This window comes from Mytilus californianus, unplaced genomic scaffold, assembly GCF_021869535.1.
Source record: "Mytilus californianus isolate M0D057914Y unplaced genomic scaffold, xbMytCali1.0.p SCAF_5, whole genome shotgun sequence".
Lineage (NCBI taxonomy): Eukaryota > Metazoa > Mollusca > Bivalvia > Mytilida > Mytilidae > Mytilus > Mytilus californianus.
Genome location: NW_026262701.1, coordinates 20981163 through 20993560, shown reverse-complemented (window position 1 = coordinate 20993560; position 12398 = coordinate 20981163). Strand labels below are relative to the sequence as shown.

Genomic DNA, 12398 nt, shown 5'->3' with positions numbered 1-12398 from the left:
ATTATTTTTTTTTATATTTTCTTCTTCTTCATTCTGAGTATTTATAAACATACTGTCCAGTTTAAAGTTCATACTTACCAACTGAATTTTGTAGTAAATAATTATTTCCATAGTATAATGTGCTGTGTATATGAATGTTGTCAGTAAACTTTTATATTTTGTTTTACTTTCTTGCATCAGTGCATGTTTAACTCTTTGTTTTTTTAATCACAAACTCTATGATATTTTAACATTTACTTGTTTAATATCTTCTGCCTACTGTAAATTCAGAAATTATTGCGTGCATTTATTATTGCGAATTTTGTAGAATGGACTTAAATGCGAGATTATTTATTGCGATTTCAGGAAAATCTGCATACAGTTATGTGTATCAGATATAAGAATGCAAGTTCTTAATATTGCGATACTCATTCAGTCGCATTATTCGCATTAATAAAAACCTCGCAATAATTTCTGAATTTACAGTATTTGAAAAGCCTTTCTGGGAAGTATATCTATATCAGACTCGACAACTTGATTTTTTATTCTTATTTTATAAATTAAAGATAACAGTGGATAATTTTCAAACATGAATTTATTCCATGCATGATGTAAATACTGTGAATCCATTTGATTGGTTTAATAACTATTTTTATACATACACTATCTTTTGATATTTCTTGCTTTTAAAGGGGATACATTTGAGAATTCCCAAATCAAAACATTCCTGTCAAAACAAATGGTATGAATAAAAGGGGCTACATCAATGCTACATCAATAAAATAACAACCCAACAACAAAAAAATTCGAACAACATCAAGATGTCATCATATGGTTTTCTATACAATATGTCCATCTCTAAATCTCCAAAATCTTCAAAAGGGAATAAATTTAAAAGAGCATATACAAATTTTGCCATCAATGCTAGTTTCACTAATGAAGAAATAAAAAGGAAACAGCATTAATATTTAATAAAAGACATTCATTGATGAAGTTCCTGACTTTGGATACTGTGGATTAATATATTTTTGTGGGTACCAATTTTCTGTGGATTGGGAAAACAATGCATTTTTGTAAATATTTGATTTTGTGGTTTTGCCAAAATCTGCTTACAAGCCTATAGAAAATTTGCATTTCTTTGTACATTTAGATTTGTGGTTCATCTATATCCACATATATCGAGAAAATTTGTATCACACGAATAATAACAAATCCACAGTTGCTGGATTAACTTTTTTTTGAGAATCTCAAATCCCCTCTTTAAATCCTCATTTTCCATTAATGAAAGTTATCTCACAGTTTTACATTGTGCATTAATTGCTATTTTGCATATGAATCTTGTGCATTTGTTATTGGAATGTTGCATGTGTGTGTTGTACTCTCTTGCAGACTTTGTTCTCAGTAGAGCTAAGGCAGAGCAAGAAAAATATTATACAATTCCTAGAAATTCAGAAATAGGAAATGTTTATAAAGCTGTATTACAATCCAAACGACCCGCATCTACAGCAGGTAGGTTTTGTCCCTGTAACAGTTGTCTTTATATTTTTTAAGGTCAGACAAACACCAAAAGCACTAAAGTCGATAACATCCAACTGTAATATACAGTTGTCAAAATACATATAATGTAATGAATTATCTCCCCTCAGTATTATCATTCAACTTGTAACCAAGCTTTGATTATAAGTTATAGCACCAGAATTATAGGGAATGACAAACAATTGAATGAAGCATCAATTACAGTAAAGTTTTAATTCAAAAGTACTGATAATATAACATTTTATTCATGATAAAAGGCCATTGAGTACTTTATGGTTGGTTTTAGTCTTAAATCCTCCCTTAATAGTGAATAGTTCATCTATTTTTAGTCTTCAGTCCTTGGCAGTTTTGTTTTTAATCTGATATGTATGGTTTCTCATTTCCTTTTATTAAGGATATACAAGGGTAGAAATGTCCAAACCAGTAAATCAATTTTGGTTAAACTTTAATTGCCAGTTCATTTTGCCATTATGTAAAAAAAATAAAAATTTGGAAAGGGAGTTGGAATATTTTAGACTTTGTGTACACACTAGAGTTTGATTGTTATAAAGTCATACATCAGTAAAGGAAAAGGATACGTCCACATTTTTGTCCCCTTGAATTCAAATATCAAAAAGTATAAATCTATCAAATAACAGCCTTCAGATGTTTACAAGTCCTTAGGTTGTCAGATATCAGCATATTTATTAATTGTGTCTTGCATATTTATTCTTTGGAGTAAAACTTTATTTACATTTAGACATAAGCAGAGTTTTAACCTGAAAAGATATTTTGCCAAGGATGTCTTGTGCAAATATGTTAATGTGGGTAGTTTATGTTTTTGAGTGAGGCCTTTGATAATACTTAATTTTACCCCCAAAAAAAACTATATATAAAATGGATGTTTTAGGTCAGATATGCAATTTCAACATTTTTATTTCATCACAACTGCAATTATCAATTCTTATTCATTTATTTAATAAAATTAACGTGATTTTGAAAGGATTGAAGAATTTCATGTTTTTTCGAAATTTTGGGTCCAGATTTTAGCTATTATCATACCTATTTCTATGTCCAGTAACTGATTCACTTATAGGAAATGTAAAAATAATTGAATTGATTGTTTGCATTATGGCAGCAACAATTTATACACCTTTTTTCCTTTTTTATGAATTAGAATTTTGAAAATGCATTTATTGACTTTTTATGAGAGACCAGCTGAGCATTCTTCTTATCAAGACCTTTAATGCTTCTTCAAAACCTTGAATGTAATATCATCATCTTTCTGTATTACTCTCACCTCTTTCAGAAATCCTATGTTTTATATATGTTAAATTTATGCAATGTAATCACATGTAAAAATAATCCTGCAGAAAACTATATGATCACGTTATTTCTTTTTCTCAGATGGCTTCATGATTTAAGAATGAATATATTTACATATCTGAATTTTGAGTAGTTATTACAGTTCTTAAATGGAAACATATACATATTTTTTGTATTGTTACAATATATGAAATAAGCAACTTTTTATTTGTTTTAGGTATTCCTGTGTCTGGTGTGGGTTTGGGGAGAAGAAGTTCAATGAATCAACAGCAGAGTAAACCACCACCTCCTGTTAGAAGATCCTCATCAATCACTACTGCAAATCCTGCAGTACTGCAGAAACTCCGTAAAACACCACCTCGTGAACAACCACCAATTCCTCAGTCTTCAAGTAGACCTGGTTCACATCGTAGAAGTGGCAGTTCTGGAAGTCAATCAGAACCTGCTTATGCTGAACTGCAAGAGATTCAGCAGAGCATCCAAGCACGACAAAGTCGTCATGAACATCAAGAAACTATTTATGCGTCTACAACTGCTGCTCAAAATCCCTACAATCAACACAATTCTTCACAATATGTGCCTAATTCACAACCAATATATGGACATGCCGTGCCTCCAGATGCTCGTGCCATGATGCCACCACCGAGTGGACCACAGTATTCTCAGACTGGTGTGCCACATTATCACCAAAATCTTCCTGCAGGTCAGGTCGATATGGTTAAGAAACTGAATGCACGTTTTGCTGCTATGAATGCTTCATTACAAGAAGAGGAACTACCACCTCCCCCTCCTGACATTATGCATGATCCAGATTTGCCTCCACCCCCATCAGCAGAGGAACTTCAGGAAATTGGATGCACATTTAGTCAAGCCCCACCCCCTGTATATTCTAAACCCCAAACAAACAATAGCAGTGACAGTATTCGTGCTTCTCTTGTGTCTGAACTCAAATCAGGACCACGATTAAAACGTGTCAATTCTAAAGATGAGGGTTCAGAATGCTAGTATCCAGAGAATCTTAGAAGTAGATTTGTGTTTTGTTGGGTTTTTTAATGTGTGACAGTAGCAGTTTAAAACTATGTATGAAAGGCTGTGTTTTATTGATATATAATTGGCTTGCTTGTATAAACAGTTGCACCATTTGATATTATTGAACGCTTGTTTTAATGATGATAAATCCAGTTTTAACATTATGCTATCTTCCTAATAAATGCTATCAGTATTTCTCATACCTCAGGATAAGTTATTATTTAGGTTTCAACAGCACCAATCATTTCTGTAAATTGTTTTATGTTTTTGCTTGTTTATTTAGGATACTTTTCAATATTTTAGAGCAACCTTAACATTTTTTTACCACTACATTTTATAATGTTTTTTTTTTTTATTTTAGTTTTATCAAGTGTCTGATAACATTTGGGAAATTTTTTTTAAAATGAATTTTCCAAAGTTTTTAACATTCAATTGCAAAATGGAGTAGATGAGACAGGGGCCTTACTTTGCTTGTCATTTAGAGTTTACATATATATCAGACATGTGCAAAGTGTCAACTTTATGAGTGCTTATTAAACAAGTGGAAAGTATGAATGTTATGAATTTTCACTACAATTTTAAGTATGTACAAAGAGACATACTTAATATATGTTTTAACTGTCATTGCTTAGTTATGAAATTAATATTCATAATTCAGATATTTTTAAGGCATACAAGAACCACACGCATACATATATATATATATATATATAGATACATATATATATACGAGGGATGTTATTCATTTAGACAGATGCAGTGGTAAATAATCTAGTTCTTGCATGTGCTCTATATTTGTTAAAAAATTCATATTTAAGCAACATAAAAAAAATTTTTTTAATGTCACATATAGGACGTCTATATGTCCACATTTTGCAACGGGTATCATGCAGGTTTAATACAGGAATGAAAGCTTATCTTGAATAAATAATAAAAATCAGAGTTAGGCAAAATAATGCTCTGGTTACATCTACTCCTTTTGTGCCTGTGGGATAAAATATATACTCATTTACATTTCTTTAAATGTATTTAAATTTGTAATTGGATCATCAATGAGAAAATTTATACAGAATTTTCTTCAAGGATGAAATATTTATTGGAAAAGCAGTGTATTTGTTGAGTGTATTTTTGTGAGTGATTGAGATGTTTATTGTTTTATGTTTCTACTTTAGTGCAATGTGCCAAGACAGTTAATTTTATTGAACCCTGTTTGTAATATAGCTCATTTCATTCTCATTTTTAATAACAATTATTTTATTTTGTCATGAAGAAAATGATATTTAGTTATTTTGATTTGCCTCATAAATGGTTTGAACTTAATGTTTTAAAATATTCAGAAATAATCTTAAAATTGCAACTTTTTCAGAGTTAGCATATGAATCTATTTTATTTGAAAGAAAAAAGTCATATGTTTTAAAAGTGTAGATATCAGTTTTGATTAATATTAAAAGCTGTCTCTCTGATTTTACCCCATATCTCTTTTTATCCAGCTTGAACAAATATTTGACTATTTAATTGGATGCAAGTCACCCTATAAGGGATTGTATGAATATTCCTCTACTCCCCAGATGCAAATTCCTCATGGATATTTTTTATTCACATGTACCCCAGTATATTCCAGTTTACATAACATATTATTCTTGTGAAGATCATTTTGAAAATTATATATAAATATACCAAATAACTAAATGATTTGGAAAATACGTTAAAGGTATAAAAAGTAATTAGATTTCAGAATGCAATTAGGTTCTATCCGGTCACTCTGGTTCAAAACCTTGGTTCCATCCTGGTCTTTTGGTTCCAAATCTTGTTTCTATCTGGGTTCTTTGGTTCAAAACCATGGTAACTGGAAGATCATTTTGAAAATAAGTGAATAAAGATAAAGAATATTTTACACAGAATAGTAAAACATTTGTGTTCATGCCCTTTGTGGGGTTTAGATTATGTTCATAATTGCTTGATTACATGTTGTTTATGTTGCTTCATAAGTTAACAGCTGCTAAAGGCTTACATATTCCTATGGACGACTGACTACTTCATCCACTAAGATATGAATGATTACTATTGTAAACTTAATGATAGCACTCTATTGAGCAGAAAAAACAAAAAATGGTTGAAGTCAAAAATGTGTAAAGATATTTGGTGCTAGTCTAGCATCCGGAATTATTGATGTTAGACAGGACCATATTACATAATAGTGATGATTTGAGGATATTTCCAGACATAATTAAGATTTTATACAAATGTAACCTTGCTTAGGAAGTGAATTATAATTCATTTGATGTCTTTAAAATGACCAGATAGTGTGCAAACTATGTTTATGGATCATGCATAAGCTATGTTATATTGATATTTTTGTAATATTTTATTGACTTTAGAACCTCCTTAAAATTTGCCTATAAATAACGTAATCTCACAAACTGTTATGCATATGATCTGTACATTGTAACACAGAATTTTAATACTCGTGAGGAAAATGACTTCCACAATATATATCAGGACATTTACTATTCCAGATATTTTGTTATAGTCAGCTTATTATAATGCTTTTGTATTTTATCTAACAATGTACAATAAAGCCAAGATAATTAGTATTGGTAACATATTCAGATAAAAAAGGAGTATGCATTTCTTATAATATACAAGCATGCTCATAATGTTCCTCCTTGATAAAGAAGAACATTAAGCCAACCATATAAATAGTAAGTTTTATTCACATTGGAAAAAGTCTATACTTTGTCCTTTAAAATGGGATGTCTTAATCAAAGGAGTAGGTCCGGTAAGGGCTGATTTTGGCCTCAAAATTCATGTTCATCTGATAAAAGATTTTGGACACTTTTTAAACACTAAAGTGTCTACTTCAGTCGATTAAATTAGTTTATGTGAAAGATTTGAACTGATTTAGTCATTAAAGATGCTCAAATTCAAGCTTAAATATGAAAAATCTATCAAATATGCCATAATATGTCACTTTTCAGATGGTTTTTGTCAAAAATGAAAGTGGCCGCATCCGTGTTCATTCTCAACCTTTATATATGTTATGTATTATCAACAAATACAACTTACATTTAAATATCAAGAATGAACACAAATGCGGCCACTTCCATTTCAGACGGAAACCGTCTAAAAATTAACCTAAATGCTAAAATTACGATTATTTCAGTAATTTAGCATGACTTAATGATGCTAGTACCCGATACATGTGCATTGTATTGTCAAAAACAGCCCATATTTATGTAACAGAAGTATTCTTCTTTCCAATAAATAGCTAAAAATTTACATTTTAACAATTTTGTAAAACTGCTATATTTTGGGGCCAAAAAGGGGTCTTACTGGGCCTGCTCCTTTGTAAAATGTCTGAATCAGAACATAACCTGTTGCTTATCAGCAAAATAAAAGAAAAAAGTATAAAAAATCTTTTACATCACAATTTTGTAGTGCTATCCCAATAGGCTGTTTTGTCTTTTAGTTTCAGTTTTATTCTATAAACTAGATATTATTTTTTAAAACATTGATTCTACCTTTATTAAATTTTGCCTTTTACTTATAAACAAGTTCTGCAATGATGTACAATTGGGATATCAAAGCTGATACAGGTATGTTTTTTCTGGGAGAGTTCATTAGGCAAATTCTTTATCTGGGCTTTATTGTACATTGTACAGTTTTCATTCCAAGCAAAGAAGTTCGACTCAATACATTGTTTTATTTGCAAGTTTTATTTGCAGAAATGTAATTTGCTGTTAAACCTGTTTTTCATGTGTCATTGCTGATTATTTGATTGATTGAAAGAAGTTCAAAGTCAGATCAGCAAATTGGCCTATAAGACAGATGTTATCTAATCACCATTTGAATTATTGTAACAAGTATATCATATACGGCAAAAAAATTGTATGTCAGAACCACTCTAATTTACATAACAAGAGTGAAATAGAATCTACCATTAAATTTATAAATTTGGTCTTTAACATAAGTTGCTGTAGATAATTGCCAAACATTTTCATTAAAACTTTTTTCTCATCATTTTAAAGTTGAAACGTGCTTACAATTGTTGTTTACTAAGTATGACACCGAGAAAAATTTGCGAGTTATCGTTAGTTTCGTATTAATTCAATTACCATAAAAAATATTACATTTTTAAACAAAACACAAAGTAAGGGTTAGAGAACTTTATCTTAGGAGAAACTAAGAAAACTGGTAATCTTCCTACAGTTTATAAAATTTATTAAATCCGTTTTGAGTTTTCAGTTGTGCAAAATTCACACATTAAAGATGTTAAAATCAAACGTGTTTGCTGATTTTTTTTTTTTTGAAATGCATAACTAAAATCAATCAAAATTTTAAATTTGACTTTGTTAAGAAAGCCAGAAAGATTATTATAATCCATTATGTATATCATTCAACCACACTAAGTTAACGGTTTCATTATTTGATATTACTCTCGTTCTATACATTTACAAAAACACTTTGCCACCTTTCATAAAGGATAAAATTTTGAGTTTAAGTTTTGATTTGTCATTGTGTATTTCCATTGCAACTAAAACGATCTTAACTTATCATTTGTTTTCCACATGACTGAGCAGAAAACAAAGTAGACTTTGGAATCCATTAGCAGTGTGTTAGTTCATGTATTTATTTGTTGTCACACAGTAATCTATGTAACAATATCTTCACAAACTGCTGTGTGAATAAAAATAGATATGGCAATGACTTACTATATTTCTTGTCTGGTTCCACAAAGTGTTACAGAAGAAGTCTTTAAGTATATTAATCCTGCCTTTAAAATCAACCAATAATCAAGGGGAGTACATAGTTGCCTATTGTCCACATGTTCATTCACCCAAAACAAAAAATATAATTCTATAGAATTATGGTGATGTTGTGTGATTGCTAATGAGACACTATCCTCCAAAGACTAAAAGAACGGGGAATTAAACAACGACAGTTCACAGTACAACCTTCAATTATGAGCAAAATCATACGGACAGGGAAAAATGTGCAGAGAAAGGAAAATCTGAACCAATTCATAAGAGAATTAATGACCTGGTTTAAGCTATTACCAGGACAGTTATGACTAAAAGCAACCAGTGGACTACAGGCTAGCAAGCTTTAACTTTAAACATATTTTCTACATAAAATCATGCAGGTCAATAACAAACAGATTTTTTTCTGGTTACGCTTTTTAAATTAAGAAAATCTGTAGAATTGACAGTTTTACATAATAATTTAGAAAGCAATTGGTAATTCTAATGCAATTTTTATGTATCAATGTTTTTCGTTGGTTGAAAATTATCGTAAGTTCCTTAGTTCACATGTTGTAACTAATGAGTGAGCCGCCATATTAAATTGCTTGAATCGACAAATGTTTGATTATTCAAAATAATCAAAAATAAACAACACCTACCTCAAAAACACTGTTTTAATGTGATAGTATCCAAATTTGAATCTGAGAAGTTACATAATAACCTTCAGTCTGCAAGTTTTCATTTGAATGACGTCATGTTAAGCCATGACATCATTCATGAAGTTTAGCCGATTTTTTTTCATGTCAAATTTATACATTTTTGTCAAGCTTTTGCGTTTTTGTGATATTTGTAATGCATTAGAATAGGAATAACAATACTGCAGTTGAAGAGTTGCTGCTTTAAATTGGGATTAGACACTAATGACTCTTCATCTACAGTACTGTTATTCCTTAATTTCAATACACATCCAGTTCTATCTTAACTTATGTTAGGTTCTTTGAGACTAAATTGATAGTTTACAGATGTTAAAATTATATATTTTGGGACATTCCTACCAATCATCAATTTTAGCTGGGATTAAAAGTTTCAAAATGACCTATAAAGAAAGAATATGGGATGCTTAGAAACAATCATAATTTTTTCTACACCTGTCTGATGTCCTGAAGAACACGGTCATTTTTTTTAACTTATTTATATCTTAGTTAATTTGACTCACAAACATCAAAGCTGAAGAGGGTATAAAATTTTGACCCATCTGTCTATCATCGCTCAGTTGTCGCTAAGGCAGCACCTTCATTTTTTATTCAGATCCTCTTCAAATTTGGATGAAGGTTTCCACTCATCAACACTTCAGGTTGGTTATAGATAGAAAAATGTGAATTGAGGAACCATTTTATATAGGAGGGGGACTTTGAAAATATCCCTTATTAAATTTTATCGCCACTGTTATGTGTCAATTCCTCTTATAAAATTGAGCAGAAACAAATTAAGCACAATCGGGTCAATTTATGATAGAAAAAGGGGGGGGATATCTTGCTCATTTAGTATCTTTTATGTCTTTAGTCTTTAAGGGAAAATTTGGTGTTGATAGTAATTCCTTGTTTTAGTTTTCGTTCATATGCTGAGGGCGATTTAGAGCTTGACATATTCTACATACACTTTTCTATCATTGAAGACCATCTATTGTCCTTTAGATGTCTCGTTTTTATACGACCGCAAACAAATTTTTGTGGTCGTATATTGGTATGACGTTGTCGTCGTCGTCCGAAGACACATTAGTTTTCGCACTCTAACTTTAGTATAAGGGAATGGATCTCAATGAAATTTTACCATAAGGTTCAATACCACAAAAGGTAGGTTGGGATTGATTTTGGGGGTTATGGTACCAACAGTTAAGGAATTAGGGGCCAAAAAGGGGCCAAAAATAAGCATTTATGTAACTTCCAGACATAACTTGTGTGTAAGTGTATGGATCTCTCTGACATTGTACCACAAGGTTCCATATCATAAAGGGAATGCTGGGATTGATTTTGGGGGTAATTGCCTCCAAATTTTAGGAATTAGGGGCCAAAAAGGGGCAAAAAAAAAGCATTTTTCTAGTTTCATGACAATAACTTGTGTGTAAGTCTATGGATCTCTCTGACATTGTATCACAAGGTTCCTTATCACAAAAGGAATGCTGGGATTGATTTTGTGGGTAATTGCCTCCAAAATTTAGGAATAAGGGGCCAAAAAGGGGCAAAAAACAAGCATTTTTCTAGCTTCATGACAATAACTTGTGTGTAAGTGTATGGATCTTTATGTAATTGTACTACAAGGTTCCATGTCACAAAGGGAAAGCTGGAATTGAGTTTGGAGGTAATTGCCCAAAAAGTTTAGGAATTTGGGGCCAAAAATAAGCATTTTCTAGTTTCCAGACAATAACTTGTGTTCAAGTGTATGGATCTCTCTGAAATTGTACTGCAAGGTTCCATACCACAAAGGGAAGGCTGGGATTGAGTTTGGGGGTGATGAATCATAAGGGGTTCGAAAAATTTGGGGGGGGGATTTTTTTTCCCTTTTTTTTCTTTAAAATTTTCCATTTTAAATTGGTTATTTCTGATTTATATATAAAAGCAAATAATAATGATATGGTTTGAATAGGTAAATTAAAAAAATTTTAAGTTCTTAGACCACTTTCATTCTGTGTCAGAAACCTATGCTGTGTCAAATATTTAATTACAATCCAAATTCAGTGCTGTATCAAGCTTGAATGTTGTGTCCATACTTGCCCCAACTGTTCAGGGTTCGACCTCTGCGGTCGTATCAAGCTGCCCCCCAGCGGAGCATTTTATTTTGTGTTGACTTAAACTTAAAATCTTGTATTTATATAGAATTAAGAATGGAAACGGGGAATGTGTCAAAGAGACAACAACCCGATCAAAGGACAAAAAACGGCACAATGCCACCAATGGGTCTTCAAAATACCGAAAAAATCCCGCACCCGGAGGCATGCTTCAGCTGGCCCCTAAACAATAATGTATACTAGTTCAGTGAAATAGACGTCATACTTAACTCTGGAACATAAATGAACCAAAAAAAAAAAAAAACATACACAAGACTAACAAAGGCTAGAGGTTCCTGACTTGGGACAGGCGCAAAAATGCGGCAGGGTTTAACATGTTTTGTGATATCTCAACCCTCCCCTACACCTATAGCCAATGTGGAATAAACAAACAGCAATACACAAGGTAAAACTCAGTTTGAAAGAAGTCCAGAGTCCGATGGTAGAATAGGTAACTGAAAAAACTAAGCAAAATGACAATGATCAACATAAATTAACAAAGGACTACTAGTAGTTACTGTCATGCCAGCTCCAGACTACACCTTAACTGATCGAAAGACTTTGTCTTCATCATATGAAAATCAAGCACAATCCCCCCTGATAGGGGTTTAGTATCATGCCATCATAAATTATACGAGAAGAACATAACCCGTATCATATATTTATTAGTTAAAGCCATTCAGCGTTGGCCTGAAGTACTTGTACATCACAGCAATATATTGTTGGGCTATGCAGCAACTTTAATGGTAGATAAAAAGTCGTCTATCTTGTTGCTATGTTTGCATTTTGTCTCCATAGAGAGCAAGTTCTTAGTTGTTGAAGAGGAAAAAGATGAGGCCCCTCACGGGGGTGTCCAAGTTATCACGTAATCATAAATTTTTTGCCAATATAATCACATAATCATTAATTATTTTTTTTAAACAAGATGATCAAATAATCAAAAATACAGTCCTAGATTATCAAATAATCAAATAGTCATGAAG

At 31.4% G+C, this 12398-nt stretch overlaps 1 protein-coding gene across 4 annotated transcripts in view; it reads left to right on the top strand.

The window, feature by feature from the left end:
- The window catches only part of LOC127702669 (protein MTSS 2-like), a 73875-nt gene extending 65322 nt beyond the window's left edge, over positions 1 to 8553 (top strand). For 3 of the 4 annotated variants that reach the window (XM_052206967.1, XM_052206966.1, XM_052206965.1), the window contains 2 exons: positions 1369 to 1488; positions 3038 to 8553. In XM_052206967.1, the coding sequence (XP_052062927.1) occupies positions 1369 to 1488; positions 3038 to 3825 (908 nt within the window). In that variant the 3' untranslated portion in view covers positions 3826 to 8553. The remainder of the gene's footprint in view (positions 1 to 1368; positions 1489 to 3037) is intronic. The other variant, XM_052206968.1, reaches the window with a different exon arrangement.
- Positions 8554 to 12398: the final 3845 nt, after the last annotated feature.